This window comes from Zootoca vivipara, chromosome 16, assembly GCF_963506605.1.
Source record: "Zootoca vivipara chromosome 16, rZooViv1.1, whole genome shotgun sequence".
In the NCBI taxonomy this organism is placed as follows: domain Eukaryota; kingdom Metazoa; phylum Chordata; class Lepidosauria; order Squamata; family Lacertidae; genus Zootoca; species Zootoca vivipara.
The window spans coordinates 24,873,210-24,901,091 of record NC_083291.1 but is presented as its reverse complement, the minus strand read 5'-3'; the positions used below and the strand labels follow the sequence as shown (position 1 = coordinate 24,901,091).

General features: G+C 46.4%; 1 protein-coding gene across 1 annotated transcript in view; it reads right to left on the bottom strand.

Moving 5' to 3' along the window:
• Positions 1–27,882, bottom strand: part of CPLX1 (complexin 1) — a 157,259-nt gene that overhangs the window by 54,453 nt on the left and 74,924 nt on the right. The window contains exon 3 of the mRNA XM_035097459.2: positions 7,466–7,641. Within this exon, the coding sequence (XP_034953350.1) occupies positions 7,466–7,641 (176 nt within the window). The remainder of the gene's footprint in view (positions 1–7,465; positions 7,642–27,882) is intronic.

Below are 27,882 nucleotides of genomic sequence, written 5' to 3'. Positions count from 1 at the left end.
CACAGCCTCCTTCAAGCACAACTTTTAAGTTGAATCCAGCCCACCATGGGTGTACCCAGCGAGGGGCAGGGGGGCAGCTGCCCCCCCAGAAGCGAATACAAAATTAAATCGTCCTGCTTTACGATGGCCACGGAGTTGATGAAGCCCTTGAAGAGCTCTAGGCGGTGCTGCAGCTGAGATGGAGACGCGTTGCAGAGCCGTCCTTTCCTTTGGGGTTACCAGGGCGCCTGGCCTCTAGGGAGAGCCCCAGCGAGTCCTGCCAGCTCCCTGGAAAGCGGCTCCCCTGCCCCCCTCCCCGGCTGAAGCGGCTCCCCCGCCCCCTCCCTCCCCGGCTCAATCCTGCAGGGCAGCAGCTCGAGTTGCGGGCCCAGCGCGCATGGCTCTCACTGCTGCTGCTGCCACTGCCGCTGCTTCCTCTTCCATCCAGCCATGCTCCACCTCACCAAGCTTATCTCCTCCCCAACCCCGAGGCATTCGGGAACAGAAACTGCCACACACGCGCGCTCTCCCCCGGGACAGGATGTCTTCCCGGAGTCAGTTTCACCTGGGCTCCGTAGCCCCACCCATATTCCCACTTCATGGCCCCTCCCATCCCATGCATTGGCCCCGCCCCTGAAGGACCATGGCTTGCCCCCCCCCTAGTTTTGATCCTGGGTACGTCCCTGCAGCCCTCTGAAACTAGGGAATTTTGCCAAACCTGTTTTGTTCTGATTCCTCTCCAGTCTGTCATGTGTTTCAGGTAGTGAAGTAGTTATTGATGTATTGCAACATCAAAAACTTCATATTGGGCAGGTGCCAATGCTACTTTTCATCCAAAGGGAGGAAGGTCTACATTTGGGTGTGTGTGTGTGTGTCTGCGGAGCTCACTACAGAGAAGTCCCTGTTTTGGGTCCATAGAAAATAGCTCCATCTTAGCCTTCAGTCAACAGGAGCCCTTCGCTGTACGCAATGAATTATGCATTTATGTAGCACACAATTACAAAATTAGTACACTTACATCAATCTACAGTTTGCTGTACTGTAACCTCTGATGATTCTATATATTGGAACTTAGTTTTCTCTCCAGATGCTACATAGCTAGCGTGAACGAGACCAAAAGTGAGATTAGAGGTACATGGTGATAACTGGAGTCTTGGGAATTCTGGAACGCCTGGTAAAATATTTTTAATACCTGCAATATATTTGGATATGCCTATGCGGTACAAAGCTTCCCTCTTCAAAGACCTTCCACACATTAGAAGTACAACTCAGAAAGCTGACACTCCCTAGAAAACCATATCAAAAGCAAACAATTATAAATAAATCATCCACCCATCAAAGATGCTCTAAGTAGAGCTTTGAATCCAGAAAAGGATGGAGGGAGGAAATGAGAAATATCACTTTGGGCCTTCTTTGGTGATTTCCACCCCAAAATCAGTTTGCGGTATATTGAGAATGCAAAATACACATTAGCCAATATGCTCACATGAATTTAAAATATCTCTTTCACACTTTCACATAAACAACCCCACATTCAAAGAAATAGCGAGAGAGACACCCCAGGCAACTGAAACTGAGATATACTCGGAGTCGAGAGTGAATTTCATGCTCTTTATTCAGCTCATATTCATCAAGGAGAAGAAGAGAAGACGAATGGCTCTTTTCCCAAAACCATCTGCTTATATACATTATTTACACAATGGGCCTTGCGTGATTGGCTACTTCAGGGCTACACCTGTGGGCCAATTATATTGTGGATTGACTTCTGCCTGCAGCCTGATTGGCTGCTCCTACAGGCCAATCAGGTAGCAGATTCACTTCTGCCAGCCGCCTGATTGGCTGCTCCAGCAGGCCAATCAGGTTGCGGATTCACTTCCACCTGGAGTTGGATTGGGTAGCTCCCGCTGATTCTGAATCCTATTGTTCTAGGATTCAGCTCAGTACATAACACCCCTCCCCTCTAAGTTCCAGTCCTGCCCGGGAAGTTGCATTCGTAGTCCCCAAGGTCTGCTGGCCGCCTCCGTGTGCGTTGTGGCCTGGGGTGTTCCTTGGTCAGGGGTTCTGGTTCTGGCTCGTGTTCCGAGGCTGCTGGCTGTGCCGGGGCTGTCTGGTCTGGCGCCACTGAACCACTAGGTTGTGACTCTGGTTCCGGTGTCCTTCCAGCCTCGGGGCGCCCCTCTGTGCCTACTGCTTCTGCTTCCCCTGCCCACCCCTCTCGCTCTACAGGCCTCACTGCCCTGCTGTCCCCTTGGGACCCCTCTGTCCCGCTCTCCTCCTGGGTTCCTCCTGGGAATCGTCGCCGTAGCTGGTCGCAGTGGCGGCGCCAATATTGCCCCCCTTCCGTTAGTACCTCGTACGACACGGGACCGGTCACCTTGGTGACTGTGGCGGGTACCCATGCTGGGCCTGCCCCAAAATTCTTTGCATACACTGGGTCCTGGGCCACAAATGTCCGGGGGTTCCTGCCTTTCCCCACCACTACCTCATCCTGAGCTCTGTCGGGGTGAAGTCGGTCCAGTCTAGTTGCAAGGCGCCGGCCCATGAGTAGTTCAGCTGGGCTCCGGCCCGTCGTTGTGCTTGGGGTGCTGTGCTGTGCTAGAAGAAATGCGGCAAGGCGGTATTCCCAGTCCCCTTGTGTTATGCGGCGGAGGCTGTCCTTGGTGGTCCGCACCATGCGCTCCGCTTGGCCATTGGTGGCAGGGTGGAATGGTGCTGAGCGGATGTGGCGGATGGCGTTCTGCGCTGTGAAGGTCTGGAACTCCTCTGACGTGAATGCGGTTCCATTGTCCGAGACGAGGGTGTCAGGGAGCCCGTGGGTTGCAAACAGCTTACGTAGTACCCGGATGGCTGCCGCCGTAGAAGTGGACGGTACCAGTGCGACCTCCAGCCATTTGGTGTAGGAATCCACCACTATGAAGAATGTTTTTCCCTGGAAGGGGCCAGCGAAGTCCACGTGCAAGCGTGACCATGGCTGTCGGGCGGACTCCCAGGGCTGGACTGGGGCCCTTGGGGGATCCGGGCGGGATTCTTGGCAGGTCTGGCAGTGTTGGACCCAGGCCTCTATCTCTCTGTCAATCCCCGGGCACCACACATAACTCCTGGCAAGGGCCTTCATCCTCACTACCCCTGGGTGTGTCTCGTGTAGGGCTGTGAGGACCCTTTTGCGGAGGGGCTGGGGAACAACAACCCTGCTTCCCCATAACAGGCACCCCTTGTGGGCCGACAGTTCATGTTTGCGGTTTGTGTAGCCAGCGAATTCTGGCCCGGGGCTGCTGCTGGGCCATCCTCGCCACACCCAGTCCAGGACCCGGGAGATGACCCTATCTTTTGTGGAATGGTGCGCAACTTCTTGTGCCTGAATGGGTCGGTCGGGAAGCAGCTCCAGGGTCATAACCTCTTGCGCAGGCGCTGGGTCGGGGCCTGTTTCTGGTAGTGGTAGCCTGCTGAGTGCGTCTGCGTGGCCCATCGCCTTCCCAGGGCGGTGGATTAGTGCATACTGGTAGCCGGCAAGGAAAATTGACCACCTGAGGACACGTGGAGACAACACTTGGGGGGTCTGCTTCTCGGGGGCAAACAGGCCAAGCAACGGCTTGTGGTCAGTCACTATGGTAAAGGGCCGCCCATACAAGAAATCATGGAATTTTTTTACGCCCTTCACGATTGCCAGACCCTCCTTGTCAATCTGTGAGTAGTTTCGTTCGGCTGCAGCAAGCGTCTGGGAGAAGTATGCCACCGGCACCTCTCTTCCATCCGGGAGTTGGTGTCCCAGGACAGCGCCGATGCCATAGGGAGAGGCGTCGCATGCCAGCACCACTGGCAGCCTCTCGTCGAAGTGTGCCAAGACCGAGTTCGAGACGAGCAAGTCCTTGACTGCCTGGAATGCGGCCCTTTGTCGCTGGCCCCACACCCAAGGGGCCCTTTTATCTAGGAGTCTGTGTAGGGGCTCCGCTACCGCTGCCTTATGGGGAAGGAAGGCATGGTAAAAGTTCAATAGTCCCAAGAATGACTGAAGTTCGGGCTTGCTCTTGGGCGCTGGGGCCTCACAAATGGCCCGTACCTTGTCACCGGTTGGATGGACCCCTTCTGCGTCCACCTTAAATCCCAGAAAGTCCACCTGCGGCACTCCCAGTAAACACTTTTCCCGCTTCACCTTGAGGCCCGCCGTCTGGAAACGGTGCAGGACGGAGCGGAGGCGGTCCTCAAATTCCTCTGGTGTGGGCCCGGCGATCAGTACATCATCGAAGAAGGGGGTGACGCCAGGAATCCCTTTAAGGAGAGAGTCCATTAGATTCTGGAATATGCCTGGTGCCACGCTAACGCCAAATTGCAGCCGCTTTACTCTGAATGCCCCTCTGTGCATCACAATCGTCTGAGCCTCTGCTGTGGCTTCGTCCACAGGCAACTGTTGATACGCTTGGGCCAAGTCCAGTTTGCCAAAGATTTTTGACCCAGCCAGGGTGGCGAGGACATGGCTGACCACTGGCACTGGGTATGCATGGGCCGTGAGAGCCTTGTTTATGGTGCATTTGTAGTCTGCACAGATGCGGACCGAACCATTAGGCTTGACGGGTGTGACAATTGGAGTTTCCCAGGGGGCGTTGGGCACCGGCTCCAGCACTCCTTGCTCCACGAGCCGGTCCAATTCCTCGTCTATGCGGGGTTTCAGGGCGAACGGGACCCGGCGGGCCTTGTGCCTGATGGGTCGTACAGCGGGGTCTAGCTGTAGGGCAATGGGGGGTCCTGTATATCGTCCCAATGCCCCATCGAAAACCCCTGGAAACTCTTTGCATATGGCGTCCACGTCCACTTGTAAGCTAGTGCGGTTCACCCCGGTAATGGCTAGCCCCAGAGGTCCAAACCATGCCAGTCCCAGTAAGCTAACGTAGGGGCCCTTAACTACCAGCAAGTCCAATTGTTGCTTTCGCCCTCGATATTGCACCCTGAAGGTCCCCACCCCCATTGTAGGGACCTTACGTTTCTGGAAGTCCCGGAGGGTGAATGGGGCCGGCCTTAGTTTGGGACCCCCATTAGGGCACAGTTCCCTTAATGTTCGGGCCGAGATTATGGATAGAGTTGAACCCGTGTCCAGCTCCATGCGGCATGGGGCTCCCTCTATCTGTACCTCTATATAAATTTTCTCTGTGCTGGGATGGGGCAACTGGAATACCTGGTAGTCCGTGATCTCCGTCGAGTTGCCTTGGTGCATGGTGCCGTGTGACCTGGGGCTCCTGGGTCGGTCATCTGATGCTTGTCGACGGGTGAGTCGAGCCCGACACACCCGGGCGATGTGTCCCAATTTTCTGCACTGCCTGCACTCTGCGTTGCGGAAACGACAGGTCTTCCTCTCGTGGTTCTCCCCGCAGCTTGCACAGTTCCCTCCTTCTCGTCGAGGCTGCTGTGGTGTGTGTGCTGCTTGAGTGCGCCGCTGTACTCGGTGTACTTCCTCCCTGTCAGATTCGGATTCGTCGGTGAGGTCTTCGTGGTAGACCCTCGGTTGGGATGGCGGGGCCGGTCGTGCCTCTTGCGTTGACCTCTCGGCGGCTTCGGTTGCCAGGGCTTCCTCCAGAGCAATCTGGAACGTGAGGTCTTTTTTGGCGTAGAGGCGTCGTTGCAACATCTCGTCCCACAGGCCACCGACGAGGCGGTCACGAAGCATGTTCTCCAACTCTGAGAAGTTGCATAACCGGGCGGCTTGGCGGAGGGAGGTCACAAACCCAGTTATGGTTTCCCCCGGGGCTTGCCGCTTTGCGTAGAAGGCATTTCGGCAAGCTACCACCGAGGGCTGTGGTGAAAAGTGCTCCTTCAGCCGTTCCATTATTGTTTTGTAAGAGACGGTAGCGACATCTCTAGGTGCAAGGAGAGCCCGGGCGATTTCAAACGTCTCCTCTCCACAGACGCTGAAGAATGTCGCCCTCTTCATGGCATCGTTGGTGACTTCTTTCGCTTGCAGGAGGAAGTTGAAACGGGCGGCGTACCCTTCCCAGTCTCCCAATGCTGGTTTGAATGGCGAGAAGCTGCTGTCGGTTGCCATTCTGGGTTCCTTGGGTCCTGGAGCTGAAGCCTGGATGCACGGTGCGATGCAGCGGTGCAGCAGGTGGCGGTGCTGCGGTGCAGTGCGTGGTGGCGGTCAGCTCAGCAGGATCCCACCTTCGTCGCCAGTGAGATATACTCGGAGTCGAGAGTGAATTTCATGCTCTTTATTCAGCTCATATTCATCAAGGAGAAGAAGAGAAGACGAATGGCTCTTTTCCCAAAACCATCTGCTTATATACATTATTTACACAATGGGCCTTGCGTGATTGGCTACTTCAGGGCTACACCTGTGGGCCAATTATATTGTGGATTGACTTCTGCCAGCCGCCTGATTGGCTGCTCCAGCAGGCCAATCAGGTTGCGGATTCACTTCCACCTGGAGTTGGATTGGGTAGCTCCCGCTGATTCTGAATCCTATTGTTCTAGGATTCAGCTCAGTACATAACAGAAACCATGTGAATCCCTTTCCTGGCCAAAAATTACTCTCCAGCCACTGTGATTGGAATGCCTTGGCGAAATATTTCACTGTTATTCATACCTGGACCTGTCTGTCAAAATGAAAGATACTCCCACCACTCCATGCCTTCCCCAGTCATGCTCAGGGTGTTTCTTTAGTAGTAGTAGTAGTAATAATAATAATAATAATAATAATAATAATAATAATAATAATATGCTGCTCAGCTGACTGAGTTGCCCCAGCCACCCTGGATGTCTTCCAACAAAATATAGAAACACAAGAAACCTCAAACATTTTAAAAAAACCTCCCTGTACAGGGCTGCCTTCAAATACAGTGGTACCTCTACTTATGAATAACTGTACTTACGAATGTTTCTACTTACGAACAGAGCTCCGTCTGCCATCTTGGATGCGGTTTAGATAGGATTTTTTCTACTTACGAATTTTTAGATAGGGTTGCTTCTACTTACGAATTTTTTCTCCCAATGCATTCCTATGGGATTTGACTTACAATTTTTTTTTACTTACAAATGTGTGTTCGGAACGCATTAAATTCGTAAGTAGAGGTACCACTGTATCTTTTAAAATTCATATAGATGTTTATTTACTTGACATCTGATGGGAGGGTGTTCCACAGGGTGGGCACCACTACCGAGAAGGCCCTCTGCCTGGTTCCCTGTAATCTCGCTTCTCACAGTGAGAGACATGCCAGAAGGCCCTCAGAGCTGGATCAGTGTCCAGGATGAACGATAGGGGTGGAGTATACAGGGCCAAAGCCACTTAGGGCTGTAATGGGTCAGTTTGTTTTTGCTTTTTTGCGAATAATATATTTTCCCCCCATTTATTGGCTTCCTGCAGCCAATCAGAAGCCGCGCTTTGGTTTCCGAACATTTTGTTAGTCGAACGGACTTCTGGAACGGATTCCGTTCGACTTCCAAGGTATGACTGTACTTCCCCATCCACACATGCTTGGACTCTCTGATCAGCGGGTCTTACCTTATCCCGAATCCCTTGCCTCACATTTTCCCTTTCAGCCTCCATCTTGGCATATTTAGCTTTCCTCTCTTCTTCCTGCTGCCGAAGGGCTTCCTGTCGTTCTTCTTCCTTCTTGGCAGCATCTGGATCCTTCTCTTCTTCTCCACCCAGCATCTTCCCCATATCTTTGGTAGCCCCTAAGGAAAGAGTGCAACGAAAAGGCAATGTGAGAAGGAACTGAGACACTGAGAGGAACCTTTGTGGATGAGTACAATGTTGCCCTTGTGGCATGAGGAGCAGGATCCAGTTACTTCATTTTCAAAAAGGAGTCCTTCCTTATAAAGAAGGAGCTTGGATTCAGAGAAGCCTTTTGAAAACAGAAAGAGACAGAATAAGGTAAATGTTGCTGATTTCCCCCCCCCCCCACTCACCCTCTTGCCAATCAACAGGTAACTTTATTTCCAAAGCATGACAGTTTTGCACATGCTCATTCCTAAATCTGTTCTACCTCTCATCCACATCAATCTGTGATTTATTTATTTTAAAAAATGCACTGCGTATGTTTTGTTCAGCATTTTTGTATACTTTTTACGCATTTCTGATGCCTTTTACCCTAAGATGCACATTTTATATGCATTTTGCTGTCTTCATTGAAAAATTCAGAGAAGGATGAAAACTGAATGAGAGCTGCTTTCCAAGCTGAGCATTGGCCAGGGAAGTGCAAATGAGGTCAGATTACTTAACAATCTGAACCAAGTGTAAACCTCAAGCATCCTCATTGGCCCCTCCCAAGATATTCTGGCATGTCTCCCATGTCCTCCAGAGTGGATATTCAGTGGATACAGGAAGGAAGTGGACATCTGCTCACATTACTCCAAATCCAATTCATGTTGTTGTCACTGTGGCTTCGGGAGTAAACCAGGAGGAAAAATCTTGTGGGACATCTTCAGGGAAAGAAAAAGCTAAGGAGTAATAATAATAATAATAATAATAATAATAATAATAATAATAATATTTTATTATTATTATTATTATTATTATTATTATTATTATTATTATTATTTATACCCCGCCCATCTGGCTGGGTTTCCCCAGCTACTCTGGGCGGTTTCCAACAAAATATAAAAATACAATAGTCCTTCAGATATTAAAAGCTTCCCTAAACAGGGCTGCCTTCACAAATCTCTTTTACCCTTTTACAAGTCCATCACATATGAAAGAATGTTTCCTCTACCTCTTTGCATCTCCAGCACTTATCTGATTCAGCCTTATATATCTTAGTAAGCCTACTTGGAATTAAATACCATCTGTAAATCATTTTCAAGTAGTTCTCCTTCAAAGAATAACATGCTGTGAACTTCAAGTCATTTTTCCAGCGTTTTCCCCAGAGGATAAAATCTATATTGTGACCTATATCTATTGCCCAGTGTGTCACTGAGGCTTTAGTATGCTTGTCTTTCGTTTCCCACTCTCATAACAAATTATACATTTTAGACAAAAGTTTCTCTTTGTTTTGTAAAAATTCTTTTTCGAATTGTGAACTTTGATCCAGAAAATCAATTTTTTCTATCTAATTTAAACATTTCATGTAACTGATGGTATTGTAACCAATCTGTAACATGGCTTCATACATTTTCCATTGATCTCAGTTTGGTTCCCCCCCCCCTGTAAAGTACAGATACACAATAGGTTGCCCACTGTCTATCCCAGGGGTGTCAAACTCAAATTCATCGGGGGCCGCATCAGCAGTTTGGTCACCCTCAAAGGGCCGGTTGTATCTGTAGGACTATGTGTCCACTCTTTATTATCATAAATTATTGTCACTGCATTCAATTATTACTGTTTTTTGTAATAATGTAAGTAATAACTAGCTCTGAAAGCAGAAACATAGTCAAAATAATGGCAAGTAGATATTCAAATGTACAATTATTGTACAATTTATTGTAAAATGATTTTTGGTAACTGTACTGGGTGGTGGAGGCTCGCTAGGGTTTCATGCAGGACCTTTGCAGAGCTACTAGTACCTGGAGATGCTGGGGTCCTTCTGCATGCAGGACAGATGTTCTGCCAGTGAGCCACCACCCTTCACCAAAGGGACTGGCTGAGGTTGACTCACTGGAGCTGCTCTCCTGGTTCCAGGGTTTAAGGGCCAGAAGTATAAAGCAGCATCCTATGTTTCTGAGGAGAAGGAGGGGAGGGGAGGGAGGGAGGGAGGAAGGAAGAATAGAGGGAGTGGGAGGGAGAGAGGAAGGAAGGAAGGAAAGAGGGGAGAGAAAGAAGAGTAGGAAATAAGGAAGGGAATAAAGAAGGAAAGAAAAAGAAAGAGGGAGAAAAGATGGAAAGGGAGAAAGAAGGAAGGAAGTAGAGGGAAAGAAAGAATAAGAATGAGGGAGAGGAATAAAGATGGGAAGGAAGAAAGGAAGGAAGGAAGGAAGGAAGGAAGGAAGGAAGGAAGGAAGGAAGGAAGGAAGGAAGAAAGAAAAGAGGGAGCAGGAGGGAGAGAGGAAGGAAAGAGGTGAGAGAAAGAAGAGTAGGAAAGAAGGAATAAAGAAGGAAAGAAAAAGAAAGAGGGAGAGAAGACAGAGATAAAGAAGGAAGGAAGGAGAGGGAAAGAAAGAATAAGAACGAGAGAGAGGAAGAAAGAAAGGGAAGGGGGGGTTGCCACCTTGATTCAGCGCCAGAAAAGAGCGCGAAGGGACCCCCCCCCGGCACCAGCTGTTTGTCGGCGCTTTGTCGGCGCGGCGCTTCAGCAGCAAGGTCCCGCTGCTGGGTCCCGCTGGTTGGGGCGCTCGGCGGGCCACATGACGAGGTCTGGCGGGCCGGATTTGGCCCCCGGGCCTTGTGTTTGACACCCATGGTCTATCCATATTAACTCTCTTAATAGTAATAGCATTGATAGGAGATAGCCATAAAGGTGTTTTCCTTTCCAGAAGATTTTTTATATGTCTCCCAAACTCTATACAAATTCTCCCTAAGAATACAGTTCATAATTTTTTAAAATAAAATTTTCACCTTCCCATACCAAAGACATGCATGCCCGCCAAATTTTAAGTCATGACCTTTAAGTCCAGGATGTCTGCATTATCCAATGTAATCCATTCTTTTAACCAACACAAACAGGCTGCCTCATAATTCATTTGCAGGTGTGACAGGGCAAAGCCTCCTCTTTCTTTTATGTCTATCATAATATTATGTTTGATTCTTGGCTCTCCCCCCCCCCCCGGCAAGATAAATTTAGAAATACCCTTCTTCCATTCTTTGAAGCAGCCTGAATTATTTACAACTGGACTTGATTGGAATAAAAACAGCATCCTGAGCAATAGATTCATTATAATAGCTGAGATTCTGCCAAGCAGGGAGAGCTTCATTCTCTCCCAAATCTCCAACTCTTTCTTGATCTCTTTCCACAGCTTATAACATAATGTATAAGTTCGGATTTCTTACCGTCAGCCAGATTCCCAAATATCTAACTGTTTTTACATACAGTATTTGCAAACCAGACATTTTTTTCTAACAAATTTTTTTACTTGTCATCCATGTTTTTCACCAACATTTTTGTTTTATCTGAATTTATTTTAAACCTTGACATGCTTCCCCATATGATAGACAACAGTCCATGCAGAAAGTACACACACACACACACACACACACTATGCATTAGTCCATACATATGGTCAAGGACAAGCAAAACCTGTTTCTTCTCATTCCCAAATAAAGAGAAAAAACAGGGGGGTTGTGTACTGCCTGATCAATGTGCACAGACTCCAAATGATGCTGTGGACTGTGCACAATCTGGTGGCATAAATAAAGGTAGCAAAGTTCTGTGCTAGAGCCATAAAAATCCGAGCCGACCTAGTTAGTAGTGCCCCAAAATTTCAGGACAGATCCAAAGATGATCCATTGCTAGCATTTGCTGTACCCTCCCAAGTAGTGATACCTTCTTTTATCTAGCAATTTTTATAATGGTTAAAGTGGTTTATATTTATTGCTTATATTTTAGATAGTGTTTTGGATTGTTTTATGTATATATGTGTATGCTGGTCGAGAACCGTAACAATAAACTAAACTAGAGTATTTCATCCTTTGCTAGGTCACTAAGCATATGGTTCCCTTGAAGAATATTCCCTTAAATAGATATTATGTACATTTACCAGTGTGTGAGATTCTCACATTCTCCAGTATCACTTGGAGATTAAGTACATTGACCATGCAGTATGCAAAATCCTGTTTAAGATGTTCATTTGTGTATGTTCCCCATAATGTACACAATAGCTGGTATTGGGGGGGGGGGTTATTGGGTTGCTGCTTTTATTTTGATTATGTATTTTGTGGTTTTATATTTTGCTTTTATTCTGTGAACTGCCCTGAGACCTCTGGGGTATAGAGCGGTATATAAATTCAAATAATAATAATAATAATAATAATAATAATAATAATAATAATTTGTGCACATTCTCCATTCAACCCAACATACACATATCACAGCTCCTTTTCAGCTTGATGTCTGTACTAGATATTTACCCAGATTTCAAACTCGTACATTTTATTTCCTCTGGACTCAGATGTTATTATGGATTCAGTCTACATACCATCCTATGCTTGAATTCTCTCTCAGCCTCTCATGATGACTTGCGTGCTGGTTTAACATGCATGCATCACTCGGTCTCTGGTAGATTACAGGACATGTGATGATTGGCAGCTAGAAAAGGAAACTAGGCTCACATTGTGAGAAGTGATGTGAAGTGATAGATGAGTTTTATCTGGGGTGTTAGATCTGTGGTCACGCACACACAGAGAGGCAATTCATCCCCTGATGTTGACGAATCTCCTATCCACTGGCATCACCCTTCATCTCTGCTCAGTCAGTCATGAACTGATTGTACCCAACTAATATCAACTGGGTCCATTCTCAGTAGAAGAGAGACAGCTCACAGACTGATAATTGCACTCTATAGAATTTAATATGACAGAGGCACGATACATTTGCAGTGAACAGAAAGACTGCAAAGTAGAAAATCCTCAGTAGTTTTGTTCATTTTTCAATCAAAGCATTTTCTCTGGAAATGGTGGTTATGGAAGGGTGGCTGACCTATGTCCCTCCAGTCATTGCTGGCGTCCAACTCCCATCAGCCTCAGCTGGTATTGTTGATGGAAAGGACCACTGGGAGCTGAAGTCCAGCAAAATCCAGAGGACTACGGGTGAGATACCCTTGCTGTAATAAATGAGAATTTTTAGAGTTTTCATTCTGTATAAGTTGAAGAACTCTTGAAAGAGGATGTGGATAGAGAAGTCCTGGTTCACCCATGAAACCTGTAGGGTGGCTGTAAGGGTGACTCCCTACAGGGAGCCAGCTCCCATCATCCTAACGTCCACCTCGCCAAGCACAGGCAGCAGCAGTGGGTCTGAAGCAGCCAGTGGGGAGGGGAGAGACTCGGAGGGAGAGAGAAGCCAGCTTGCGGAACGACGGGAAAGCTCAGGGGAGGAGAGATGTAGGCAAGGGCTCTAGGAAGCTGGAGAGCCCTTCCACCGCCTTGATGCGGAGGAGGCTGAGAGGGCATCGCTCCTTCCGGCGCAAGAGTTAAGGAGAGCACCGCGACGCAGGTCAAGGGAGAGGCGTTTGGGGTTGCCCAGACTACTTTGCTGGCATAGAAACAGACGTACGCCATTGCCGGATTCTGATTCAGACTGAGAGGTCATGTTTTAAGCTATCTCTGCATTGTAAATACTTTGCCCAAAGTCTTTAAAGACAAACTGGACTCAAGTGGAGTTACTCTAGAGTAGCCACGACGACCCTCTGACAGTGGCCTTGGGCAAGTCTATGATAAAGAGCATGGAAACAGCATTGGGCTGAGTAGGGAGATCATATTTGGGGGAGAGGGCACCTGCCCCCAGGAGCAGTGTGGGAAAAATTGCCTTTGAGGTGGTGATGGTAATGGTGCTTCTGCTCTTAAGATGCCTGGAGGCTCTGAACTCAGTTGCGCTTTTAATATAAAATGAACAGTTTCTTTCATAGGGAGCTGTGTCTGTTTTGGTGATGCCCAGAGAATACCTCTAAGTTATGGTTACAACACAGCCTCTCAGGTTTTATGGGAGATTTTAAACTGGGGGTTTTCTACATTCCCAGTGAGATCTGCCAGGCACCATCATTAGCATCCTTGTACTGTCAGGTAAAAAAACCCCTCATCTTCTCCCAGGCATTTGACAGAGAAGGATATCAACAAGCTGGAACAGGTGCAGAGGAGGACGAAGAAGTTGATAAAAGCTCTGGAAACCAAGTATTGTGAGGAATGGTTGAAGGAGCTGAATATGTTTAACCTGGAGAAGAGACAGAGAAGACAATGACAGCCACCTTCAAATATCTGAAGGGCTGTCACATGGAAGATAGAGCAAGCTTATTTTCTGCTGCTCTGGAGAGTAAGGTAAAGGGTAAACTCTGGGGTTGCGGCGCTCATGTCGCTTTACTGGCCGAGGGAGCCGGCGTACAGCTTCCAGGTCATGTGGCCAGTATGACTAAGCCGCTTTCTGGCAAACCAGAGCAGCACACGGAACCACCGTTTACCTTCCCGCCGGAGCGGTACGTATTTATCTACTTGAATTTTGACATGCTTTCGAACTGCTAGGTTGGCAGGAGCAGGGACCGAGCAACGGGAGCTCACCCCATCGCGGGGATTCGAACTGCCGACCTTCTGATTGGCAAGCCCTAGGCTCTGTGGTTTAGACCACAGCGTCACCCGCGTCTGGAGAGTAGGACCCACAAAAATGGATTCAAATTACAAGAAAGGAGACTCCAGCTAAACATTAGGAAGAACTTTCTGATGGTAAGTACTGTTGTACAGTGGAATGGATCGCCTTGGAAAGTGGTAGTATCTCCTCCATCAGAGGTTTTTACACATATTCTTTACCTGTAATTCCTGCATTGCAGGAGGTTGGACTAGATCGTCCCTTGGTGCATCTCCCAACTGTACAATTCTATGATTTTATTGTTTGTTGGTGGCATGTTTACACTGCTGTTTTATAGGTTTTTCCGATGGATTTCATCATTTTTTCTGATTTTATAGAATTATTATTATTATTATTATTATTATTATTATTACCCGCCCACCTGGCTGGGTTTCCCCAGCCACTCTGGGAAGCTCCCAACAGATTATTAAAAACACGCAAAAACATCAAACATTAAAAACTTCCCTAAACAGATTCCGTCCGATGTCTTCTAAAAGTCAGATAGTTGTTTTCCCCCTTGACATCTGATGGGAAGGCTTTCCACAGGGCGGGCGCCACCACCGAGAAGGCCCTCTGCCTGGTTCCCTGTAACCTCACTTTTCGCAGTGAGGGAACCGCCAGAAGGCCCTCGGAGCTGGACCTCAGTGTCCAGGCTGAACGATGGGGGTGGAGACGCTCCTTCAGGTATACTGGACCGAGGCCGTTTAGGGCTTTAAAGGTCAGCACCAACACTTTGAATTGTGCTCAGAAACGTACTGGGAGCCAATGCAGGTCTTTCAGGACCAGTGTTATATGGTCTCGGTGGCCTCTCCCAGTCACCAGTCTACATTATGCTCTGTGCATTATGAAATTTGCTTGTGGACTCCTTATGCAGTAAGCAACAGATTGAAACAATAATACTGTACTAGTACAGTGGTACCTTGGTTTAAGTACCAATTGGTTCTGGAAGTCTGTACTTAACCTGAAGCGAACTTTCCCATTGAAAGTAATGGAAAGTGGATTAATCCGTTACAGATGGTCCGCGGAGTACTTAAACTGAAGTGTACTTAACCTGAAGCGAACTTTCCCATTGAAAGTAATGGAAAGTGGATTAATCCGTTCCAGATGGTCCGCGGAGTACTTAAACTGAAGCGTATTTAACCTGAAGCAAACTTTCCCATTGAAAGTAATGGAAAGTGGATTAATCTGTTCCAGACGGTCCGCAGAGTACTTAAACTGAAGCGTACTTAACCTGAAGCAAACTTTCCCATTGAAAGTAATGGAAAGTGGATTAATCCGTTCCAGATGGTCCGCGGAGTACTTAAACTGAAGCCTACTTAACCTGAAGCGAACTTTCCCATTGAAAGTAATGGAAAGTGGATTAATCCGTTCCAGATGGTCCGCGGAGTACTTAAACTGAAGCCTACTTAACCTGAAGCGAACTTTCCCATTGAAAGTAATGGAAAGTGGATTAATCCGTTCCAGATGGTCTGTGGAATACTTAAACTGAAGCCTACTTAACCTGAAGCGAACTTTCCCATTGAAAGTAATGGAAAGTGGATTAATCCGTTCCAGATGGTCCGCGGAGTACTTAAACTGAAGCGTATTTAATCTGAAGCAAACTTTCCCATTGAAAGTAATGGAAAGTGGATTAATCTGTTCCAGACGGTCCGCAGAGTACTTAAACTGAAGTGTACTTAACCTGAAGCAAACTTTCCCATTGAAAGTAATGGAAAGTGGATTAATCTGTTCCAGACGGTCCGCAGAGTACTTAAACTGAAGCGTACTTAACCTGAAGCGAACTTTCCCACTGAAAGTACTCAAACCGGAGCGTACTTAAACCGAGGTATGACTGCAATAACAACAACTCATACATAGAACCATTGCACATGGCTAGCACTGTACTAGGGCAGCCCATCTGGAAATTGCTGGTGGAGACATATCCTAAGTTTAGCATTTTTATTTCCACTAGATATTTTTGAGTCGGCAAAACTACATCAGCTTTATCTTTGGTTAGTTTATCTCTGCTTAGAGCTGCCCTGACTGTAATGAGGTAAGCTGCTCAGGAAACTGAATTCAGAGATATAGTGACAGAAGAAAAGATATGGTTATTGCTTCTAAGCATTGCATTATAGGCTATCATTATGTCACAACAACACAGCCTGGCTGCTTCTGTTGGCTAAGATGAGGCTGCAAATCATTGTTGCTTCTGGATATTGAGGGTATAATCCTGTACTATGAAAATCAGTGCTATTGTTGGAGCATCAATCCAACCCTTACAAGCAATAGCTGGCTGATCCAGATTTGTGTTGTTTTTTGTTTTTGTTTTTAAAGGAAAAATAAGTAAATTAAAGGAGGATTCCTTTGATGCCTAAGATCCAGGTTTGGGGCAAGCACTCTTTTGGTGAGAGTCCCGGCAGAGATTTAAAATCATAAAATATGCAGGAAAATAGTGTGGAAAAATAGGCTGCTAGACAGTTAAAATATCCCCTTCTAAGTTGCTTCCAAAGTTTGCCTCTTCCCTTAGCATAGAAAGAGACTACACATTTGGTAAGTTTAAAGTGGTTTACTTATAAACCCTTCAAAGGCGCAATTCATGTGCTTTTCCATACAGCATTAAGAAAAGGTTGCACAGGTAGTAAAACTTGGCTTAGTTATAGTAGTGAAAGTTTATATTATTGGTATAGGAACTCAAGAGATGTTTGTTAGGTTCATGTGGCCTGAGCTTGGAGCAACCAGCTCGGATCTCTTTACACACTGACCTGCTCAGGTAGAATGAGGTACAGCAGTAGGTTTCAGTACCTTCTTCCCAAGGTGAGGGAGAGTGACCTAGCTAAGCCTGGCAGGACAGCTTATTCTATGACATTAACTCCTTCTTGCTTTACTTAAACTTAAGAATGTTGGTTATATGAAGCTGGTTAGTAAAAGGCAATAAAGCTTAGGTTCCAAAGTGGTAAATGTTTCTAAATTATTTGTATAGAAATACAATGGAACCTCGGTTCCCGAATGCCTCCGTTGTCGTACGTTTCGGTTTTCGAACACCAAAAACCCAGAAGTAAATGCTTCAATTTTCAAAGTTTTTCAGAACCCGAATGTGTTCCGCTGAGTGCAAGAAGCTCTTGCAACCAATGGGAAGCCGCGTCTCGGTTTTTGAACGTTTCGGAAGCCAAACGGGCTTCTGGAACGGATTTCATTCGAGAACTCAGGTACCACTGTACAAAGATGGTTCATGAGGTCTGTTTTGGAGCATTCAGCTTAGCTATTACTGGGTTCACATGGTGGAAAATGGGAAGAATAAAGGGTCCCAGGGGTGCCAACTTGAAAAATATATATGGGAGGGGGGTTTCAGGTAAGCCTCACCCCACATAATCAATCACAAGACACGGCAAACACACACATGCACATAATTTGAATGGCAACGTCCATCAACTTTGAGAGGGCCCAGCCCAGACCCCTCAAGTGTTCTGATTTAATAGGGACACCCCAAAATTACAGAAGTTGGCCCAGCTTCTGATACCAATCCAGGCCATGCAGAGTTGGGAGACACAGTGTCTTGTGTAGGCCGTTCCAGGAGGCAGAAGACAGCAAAAGTAAGAGAGGGCAGGGAAGGAGGGGACGAGCAGGTGGGCGGGCGAGGAAGGGGTCAGCGGCAGAGAGGGGGTGAGCAACAGAGATGAGGGATGGTTCAGGGTGCCCTGAATTTTTCTACAAAATGTTGGAGGGTATGTCAGCTCCCTCAAATATTTCATGGGAGGGCAAAGGGACCTCAGCCCCTAGGATTTGGGTCCTATGTGCCCACCCTAGCTCAGATTCCAACTGCAAGGGAGGCCATAACTTGACTCAGCTCGGACTCATGCAACTGGGTGCCTGAACAGTACAGAGGTAAAGAACCCCTGGACAGTTAAGGCCAGTCAAAGGTGACTATTGGGTTGCGGCACTCATTTCACTTTGGGGCCGAGGGAGCTGGCGTTCGTCATGTGACTAGCATGACTAAATTGTTTCTGGTGCAAGAGAACACCATGATGGAAACCAGAGCGCATGGAAACACCGTTTACCTTCCTGCCACAGCTGTACCTATTTATCCTAGCACTGGTGTGCTTTCAAACTGCTAGGTTGGCAGGAGCTGGGAAAGAGCAACGGGAGCTCACCCTATCACGGGGATTTGAACTGCCTACCTTCTGATCAGCAAACCCAAGAGGTTCAGTGGTTTAGACCATACGCCATATCCCCACACCCTTATCTTTTTTAGATGGGCCTACCACATCCCCTGGAGCATGTGAACTGCTCAATGATGTCTCCTCCAGGTCCATACCGGAGTGATTACTGGGGATATAACTCCCTTGTGGGCACAGAGGGCCTGCACGCCAGGTCTCCATCTCCTTGCAGATGCAGGCATGTGCCCTTCATGTGTGTGAACAGAGGGGTGGGTGGTGCTCCTCATTTCTAAACCCGAATGCATAGATGACACCTTGGAACAAAAGGACATTTCCCAGAGTTCTTGTAGATGCTCTCCATGTCATCGAAGACAGAAAAGGCACTTGTTAATCACAGTGACTGTTGCTCTGTGATACATTGCTAATTGTCATGTACGCCATGTACTACAAGGGGCTCTGATGTCACATTGTTCTTTATTCAGCCTATTACTTGGGGTGTGAGGGGGGGGATTAAAATCTTCCACCCCTCCCCTCCTCCTTACTTTTTTTGAATGAGGCTATTAAGAGCTACTCTTTTTTTGGCTGTACAGCAACAAAAGCCCCAATGATTAATTTATGTTCAGCAGAAATCCTTGCAATTAGAACAGCTGTCTAAAGAAAGAGAAGCAAATCGTGTCTTTTCTCGGGGGCTTTGGGGGAAATTACACACACACACACCCCAAAAAAGTCATGGTTTCCTCTCTCCACCCAACAACAACAACAACAAAAGTCAGAGGGAAATTGTCTAATTAACTCTCACTGTCAATCTATGGCCAAATGCCCAAGTCTCTTAGCCACTGAAAACCTGCTGCCATGCAGTCAGGTTCCACATTGTCTCAGCAACAACTGGTCACATGGGGTTGTGCATTTAGCTTGCCATATGTAATGATCCCCCTTCTCTTTTACCCGTGCAGTATTTCTGGGGCTTCTCATCTCACCCCACACAAATTTTAGGGTGCATGAGGGAGGAGAGGAGGATAACGCCTTATTGCGCAAGTCCTTGCCCCTACTTCCGCCAATGGGAAGCTGCTCCCCTCCTAACTAAGACCCATCCTTTAAATTCTCCTTCTACAGCCACATGCAAACCCCAACACCAGATTCTGGTTCTCAGGAGGGACTGGTCGAGCCCCACCAGTCAGATGAATGGAGGAGAAGCTGGGTCACATCTCAAAAGGGAGCATTATGAAGTTAGGAAAGGGTGGGCTTAGGGATTCCAAATATTTTAGGGGTGAGCAGGGACCTGAGCCTTCCACCTAGTGCTCTCCAGATGTTAATATGTTATGAACAGTGTCCCAAGGTATGAATCACATAATCATAGTCTTGCAGAATTGGAAGGGACCACGAGGGTCCTCTAATTCAACTCCAGTGTAATGCAGGAATCTATTTTGCCCAATGTTTGGCTTGAACCCAACCACCCCAAGATTAAGAGTCTCATGCTATGACCTAGAACTCCCATTAGCTCCAGTCAGGATGTCCAATGGTCAGGGATGATGGGTGCTGTAGCCCAGAACATCTGGGGAAGGGTGCAATAAAGCATAGGAGTTAGGAACAGTGGGGCAGTAGGTTTAGGACACCCATGCACACACACACGTGTGCACACACACACACCCCACAACTGTATTAGGTTTCCCTTTAATCTCTCCCCCACCCCTGCCACAACTATTTCATTATCTCTCTAAAGCAGCCAGTGTGATTTTTTATTAAAGCAAATACCCTTGACATTTTCATAATCAAGCGACTGCATGACAACTCATCCCCCCCCCCTAAAGACTATTAAAGTTAGACAACTTTTACATGTCTGGACCTTAATTGAAGGTCAATGGAGCTTATTAAAAGAGTTGAGTCACTGTGGGGTGGGAAGGGCCTCCTTTTAAAATGAATAATTATTTCCCTTTTCAAAAAAAAGAGAAAAAACCCCACAGATTGATTTCAACCGTCAGCCGCTTGGAAGACTATTTGCATTCTCTTAGCCGCTGAATCTCAGCCCCTTACACAGTTTGGGAAATGTCTATTTAGAACTATACAACCTTAAGCGGGAGGGAGAATGCATAGACTCAGATAGCTAGTGCTAGTCTTCAAAGCAGCAGCACCTGCCCCCCCCCCCACAAGCCACAATCTGCCCTCCCTGCTCCCCAAGGCTGCCTCAGGCCATCCATTTCCAACAACTCAGCTGCTCTCTTTTCCACTGGGCACCTTGCAGCTGCAACACTGCCTGTTCTGTAACTGGCAGGTAAGGTACCTACCTGTGTTCTAGGATTATCAGCCAGCCCTCTGGGACCTATTAAGGAAGCCCATTTGGCTGGGAATCTGTACAAAAGGCAAGGAAGGTCCCCGCTTCACAGAACACACCAGCATCTCCAGCTCAATATGTTGCCCAGGACCTATTACCTATGGAGAAGTACTTTACACATGTTTAATGACATTTTTAGGGCCTTGGCTACAACAACGTTGCCCCAAACCAGCCATAGTTGTGATTGGATAATGAGATTCCTTGCCAAGCCAGGCCTCCCCACACACCTGCCTCCCCATCTCATCCCATCCTCCCCATCTCTTGTTAATCTTTTATCCTCGCCCATCTTGGCACTATTTTCCTACTTATTTCACTGAAATCAAAGATTGGGCTTGTTATAGTGCCACAGAGGTCACAGACTGTAGCAGGGAAATAATTTAATTAAGAGATGTCTTGTTTCATCCCAATAGTTTTGTACCACACAACTTAGCTGGGTTCTCTCCCCCCCCCCCGAAACAAAATGTTGTTCTGCTTGTTGTTATAACTCATCTCTTCCATTTCTGTTACAGTTTGTGGTTATAATCATCTTAACCAATTAATGATGCCTACTTTTTAATGGGAATGAGTGGGATTGGGGTTGTTCCAGGCTTTGCTTTATGTGAAACTAGGGATGGAAGGATATTCTGTTTCATTTCTCTCAGTTTCTCATTATTTACTGGTATGTCTTCAGTTCAGATGTTTTGCAGCTATCTGCAATTTTTTTAAACAACATATTTAACATTTTTTAAACAAACATGAATATTCACCAGTACTTTAGTGCAAATTTCTCCTAATAAAAAGCGTTTTACATGAAGTTTTGACTAATGGACACTTTTTACAAGCAGTTTCCACCTGTATAATGCATGTTGTTTGTTACTTTCAGTAACCAATTAATTTTTGCACACATTTTCCTCTAATATATGCATTTTTGTAAACACCGTTTGATTGACGAACAGCCTAGAACAATTTGAATAAGGGTGAATTGTAAGAGATAGTTGCATTTCAGTTTACATATTGTTTTGAAAAGTGCAAATTATTGATAATTTGGCTTCAAAGAATTCTGTATAGTTTGTAGAGGCTGCTGAGAGATGTTAGGAGATCCCTATTCCGCTCCCAGAGGTATAATTTTCACAGTGGTTCAACAGTCAATCCCTCATCGCAGGGAACTCTGGGAATTGTAGCTCTGTGAAGGCAGTAGGCGACTATTTAAAGTAGTATGATAAAGTATTAAAAGTATAGTGCAACTGAGGACTTTCTTTTCCTCCTTCCCTCTCTGTCATTTCAATTGCCTTATGATTTCTTAATAGAGAAGAGCAAAGCCTCCTGATGTTTGAATCATTCAACCCACCAATGTTGTCTAGATCAGGTAGTCAATAAATAATGATCAGTAAAAAGTAATGACATAGACAACTTGGAGAAATTAAATAGGCCCTGCAAGGAGCATAATGCAAAATGGAACCATCAGGCAGAGCAGATAGCTCAGTCCATAGAGCATGAGACTCAATTTCAGGGTTGTGGGTTTGAGCCCCACGTTGGGCAAAAAGATTCCTGCATTGCAGGGGGTTGGACCAGATGACACTTGTGAGCCCTTCTAATTCTCCGATTCTGTGAAAACAGCCCTGCCTCTTCAATGAGTGACATAGAGCTGTGCATGTAGACCAGCAAAAATGAAGTTAGATGGCTAACATTTCCCGCACAACAATAGGGCCAGGCTGTGTTAAAATTCTGTACTCAAGAGGCAAAATAAATTCTGCACCAAGACTAGTAGATGTCTATGACCTATATAAACTCCACTATGTAAGCCTATTAGTACCTTACCTTCCAAGTCCCGGCCTGCAGAATCCGGGACCGGCAGCCGTGTGACACCGGAAGTTGCATCGACGTAACTTCCGGTGTCGTTTTGCCCTTCTATGGGCACCAAAAAAGGCCACCGCCGGCTTCGAAAGTCACTTGTACGCATGTCTGGAAGTGCATCGACGCAACTTCCGGTGTTGCTCCGCCCATATATGGGCACCAAAAATGGCCGCCGCCGACACCGGAAGTCGCGTCTATGCACTTCCGGACATGCGTAGATGCGACTTTTGAAGCCAGCGGTGGCCATTTTTGGTGCCCATAGAAGGGCAAATCGGAAAGAAAAAAAATGGCCACCGGCAGGAGAAAATAATGGAGAAAAATGGGAGATGAAGTGATATGGGGGACCACCGGGGAAAGGTAAGTAAAATCAGGGTTTTCCCGGAGAAAACGGGGTACTTGGCAGCTATGATTAGTACAATTCCTCTTCTTTTACACCATTCATCCGTCAATTTGTATTCTGCTGGATAAGTTATTCAGAGTCCCCCCCCCCCCGCGCCCGCCATTTCTGGTAAAGGACAAGGAGTGGTTGAGTGTCCTGATGGCTTTGGCTTCTGACTTGAGCAGGTGCACTGCACAGACACTTGCAGCCATATTGGTGGGAGAGATTGATAGTTGCTTTCAAGTCTTCCCACTTAAAGGGTAGGTTTAAAAGACGCAGAGCAAACCTCCAGATGGAAACCTCAGAAATCCCAGCCTCAGAGTGCTGGCATCTGCTTTTATACACCAACTAGGGGTGTATGGGGTGTCAGGGGGAGGTTAGTACCTCTGATGGGGGAAATGTCGGGCTTCTTTTAGGGTAGTTTGTCCACCTTGGGTCCCCAAACTACACTTAGCTCCTAGAAGCTGTCATCATGTGACAGTAGCCACCCCATGGGAACAGCTTCGATTGGCCAGCTAAACCAAGGGAGTGTAGCTGATGGGTCTCAAACCCTCAGTGAGTTAGATACAGCCGCCCCGCCCCCGGTATAAAAAGACAGACTCTAGCAAATTGAGCGGACAAGACTCATAGTGGGTCCAATGGTCAAGAAGGCAGTTTCTGCATGGGTTATGGAGAGAAATGAGGAACAGATGCCGCTCATCAACTTGGGAAGATAGCCCATCTGGAAGAAGCAATATTCTGATCCCAAACCTCTGCAATCTTGAGGTTGAAGAGTGGACTGTAGCATTCAGTATACAGGAAGTAGGGATGGGATGAAAATAATTTTGTCTTCAATGTGAATCTACCTAATTTCCACCTCCCAAAGCAATGTGTGAACCTAAGTGCATCTATCCTTCAAAGCTGGCATTCCTCCAAAGTGAGTGATGCAGTGCTCTCACCAGAAAAATGTACGAAAATGTGCATGAAGTGCGCATAACAATGCAGATTTTTTTTATAAACAATTTTTATTAGATGCATATTACCTAAAATTGCTAGCAAAAATGTGTAGAGCAGGCAAAATTGCCTTCAGAAACAAGTCTAATAGAAGTGTGCACCTAAATCCTGAGGATTTTCCCGCCCCTCCAAAAAAACAAACAAAAAAAAACCCTACTGCTACCGGAGTTCAGTGACAAGCTGAACTTTAAGACTGGACAAAATGAGAAACTGCGAGAAAGCAAATTTGACAGATTTGTCCAGCCGTAACAGTAATTTCTGAATGCCCCTTCATGTTAAAAATGAACAAAAATTTCTCTCAAGTAAGGGGGGGGAGTAGTGGAAGCCCAAGACATTAGGAAGACAAATTCTAGCCCAGCTTGCTCCCTGCTGTCCTAGGTATCTGCTGGCAGAGAGCTTTTAATCTAGGGGGAGCATTTGAAAACATGTCCTCTTTGTCACCCTGCCCTGCAGTCTGATGTGATCAGGGTAGTGCCATATCATTCCTGCATCATTCTGCTGCATGTGCAGTTCAGGCCCAAGATTTTCAGCACATGATGCGTCCTTTCAGCTGGGGACTAGGGGGACAAAACCCTTCCATCCTTCTGTTTGCTGAGCCTTGTTTTAGACAGCTAAAGCTAATGAAACTGCATTTCCAAGCCACCGCAGGCCTTGGAAATGATAATTTAAGCACTTGACATGTCACAGTGTGTTTGGCTGGAGGCGAGGAGAACTGCATGGGTCGTTCCTTCTTTTTTGCTTTCCCCTCACTGAAGCAGCTTAGTTGCATGGCTTCTTACGCCCTATTTGTGCATTCATTTCCATGTTGGTCCGCACAGGACCTGTCAGGGAGCCGACAAGGAGAGCAGGTTGCTCACAGATCAGAGGAAAAGAGTGAAACACTTGGCTAACTTACAATTAGTTTCTTTAATAAGGAAAGCAGAACAGGGCCGTCTTAAGCATATCTGGCGCCCTGGCCCTGTGGTGCGAAGATCCCTCCAGCGCCCCCCCCGCCCCGTTTCTCAGCACAGCTGTCTGGCGGGCGCAGCACGGCTGCCACGGGCGCTACAGCCTGGCGCCCCCCTGGCGCCCTGCGCCACCCAGCCTTGCCGTAGGGCTGGCCCTGAAACAGAACAAGGAACACACAGAGACTTCCAAAGGTTCCTCCTGTCTTAGTGAAGCTGTTGTTTGGACTGGCTTGTGTGATGGATCCCCCACCTCACTGCTTTAACCTCAGAGGCTCTCCCTGTGCTTCTCCACAAACAGGAGAAAAAAACCTCCAGAGTCCAAATTGGACTTGTCTCCAGAGTACCTCAGGCTCTGCATTCGAAACCTATGGCCACCAGTGGGGTCTCCCTCCCTGGGATCCCTACTGCTACAGTGTGCCTCTCCCTTAGGCAACTATGTGGCTCCTTCGGCTTCGCTAACCAGCCTTTTGTATGACAGGAGAAACAGCAAACAGTTTCCTCTTCCCCAGGAAAGCTTTGTTCTCCCCTCTTTGTCACACCTCTGAAGGTACCGAGACACTGCCGAGTCAGTGAACGTTTAAGCACATTTAACTTTATTATTTAACTTATAAACATGAGTTTCTTTGGTTCTTAAAAGCACATATCTTCTTTTTTTATTTAACACAGTTTTCTTCATACAGCTCCTGCATCCCTCTTTAACACTCTACCCTCTACCAACTCCCTAACTCCCAACTGTCAACTGCCAACCACCTAACTGACCAAACCGCTCCTCTCTCCTTTTAAACTGGGAACAGTCCCGCCCCCATCAGAATGTTATGTCAGTCAGGCTGGAGGTGGATTAACTCTTTTCCAGCCAGGTAGGAATAAATATTTCAAAACTGTGTCAATCCGTTACATATCTCCCCCACCGCAAAGACATTGCGTAGGCATTACTTACTCCTTTACAGTAGTGCCGAAGCAATGGGTCAGGGTTCCTTCTCAGACACACACCTCTAATATGCTTTACATAACATAGAAAAAATTACAACCATACATATTGTCAATATACATAAATAGTCAATACAAAGATTTGCTATCAACATTACCATGTGACCTATACCCTTTAAGTATGCACAAGGCACAAACACACTACCAACTTGATATCCACCCATATATATATTTAGTATAGAGTAAGATTATACTTTTTCTTACAGATAAACTAGGTATTTCCTAAATTTTTACGTTGAACCTTTCTGAGCCTCACATAAAACAGAATTCAAAATACACTTCTTAAATCACTTTCAAGATTATAACAGAATTTGAATACCTTGCTGCTAAATACGCTTCTCATATCTATTTATGTAAACCCAGTCAGGTGTTCATGTATCTTATAACACTATTTTATACCTTTGACACATGTACTCCTCCTCTCCTCCTACCTTTATACTAACCTGTTGTATACAGCCACAGCACCAAACAATGAGATAAATAAGATCTGAACTTGCAGTTAAGATTTTAATAATTAATTCAGTTGCAGTAAAGATATAATGTTTTCAACATTTCTTCCGGTGACTCCTAATAATCAAAAGGCATTTTTACAAAAGACAATGATGAGTCTGAAGGAATAAAGTTCAACAAGTGATGCAGATGAAAGTCTCAAACTGGAATGGTCTGTTGAACTTTTGATGACTCTGCATTAGGAGAAACGTGCTGTACTTTACTGCGTTGCTTTTCCTCGTCCTGCCGCATTGCTTTTCCTTTGATGCACTGCACTTCAGCTAGCCCGGCGATGTGTCGTTCATCAAACCCGACCTGGTGACCTTCTACTTGAGAAGTAACACCTGCCTCAGACTTTGATTGGGTGCACAAGTGGTCGTCCGGTCTCACCATGTGAGCATCTTCCTTTTCCCGCTTCCTGGCAATCATTTTCCTGTGGGTTTCTCTTTGCTTTCGAATCCTCACAGGATCAGATTCTGCATCAGCAGGACAATGATAAAATGAATGCAGAGCATATGCACATCTTTGAGCTGCTCTTTGGTCATACCTTAGATTTTCATACATCCATGGGTATTCTTCACCTGATTTCAGGCAATGCTGTGCAATTGATATTTTGCCAGCAGCTTGCTTTCTAAGCTCCCGAAAATAACTCTGCAGTTGCTGTATGATATATACAAACACTGTACGTTCTTTGCTCTCTTCTTCCTTATATTCAGAAAGCAGTAGGTTTAAAGGTGCACTAGTTTGCATCCTCTCAGTTGTAGTCTCAAAAATCTTTTGCCCATCAAGTGTCAGAATCTCTTTACTAGTTTTTGACGTTAAGGCATTTCCCAAGTCGATTATATCCTCCCTAGGAAAGACCATCCCTCTTTGGGAACAACTCTCATCAATATTCTTGAATACACAGGGATCCTCTATATTCCTCTGTGTATCAATCAATTGGTCTTTTTCCCCACATTCTGTTGATGTTATATCCCCTTTATGCTCCTCCAAGAACTGACTGCTGTGCTCTTGAGCAATGGGCACATCATACTGTGAGGTGCTTTCCTCAGCAACTTCAGGGCTTTCAATAATGGCTGGTGGGCGACTCTCCATCACCTGAGTCCGCGCTCGGGTAATGACACTAACCTCCTGTTGTGGCTTGGCTAAGTCAGTCCCTTTTACAAGTTTTGGGAATCTCTTCAAACTACTGGAGGTACTATAATTAGTAACGGGGTTCTGAGGTAATCTTGCCCGTAATTTCATCTCCTCAAGCCGAAAAGAATACATCTCTCTCTCTCTCTCTGTCCTCAATAGTTCCAGCTGTATTTCTTTCTCTGCTTCAACTCTACTTTGTTCTGCTTGAACTCTACTTTTTTCTGCTTCAACTCTACTTTTTTCTGCTTCAACTCTACTTTTTTCTGCTTTAATGCGAGCTATTTCCAACTTAATCTTCAAAATTTGTAGCTCTGAGTTGGAATTTTCTTCACTAGTTTCAACTTCCTCAGTTCTCCCTTCTCCCTTTGCCTCTCTCCCCTTTCGTAAATGTGCCATCTTCTGACAGGATTTGTTTGTCTTATTCGACTTCACTCAGCGTGTGGGTGTTGTTTTCGAATCACGACGCTGCCACCAAAAATGTGATGGATCC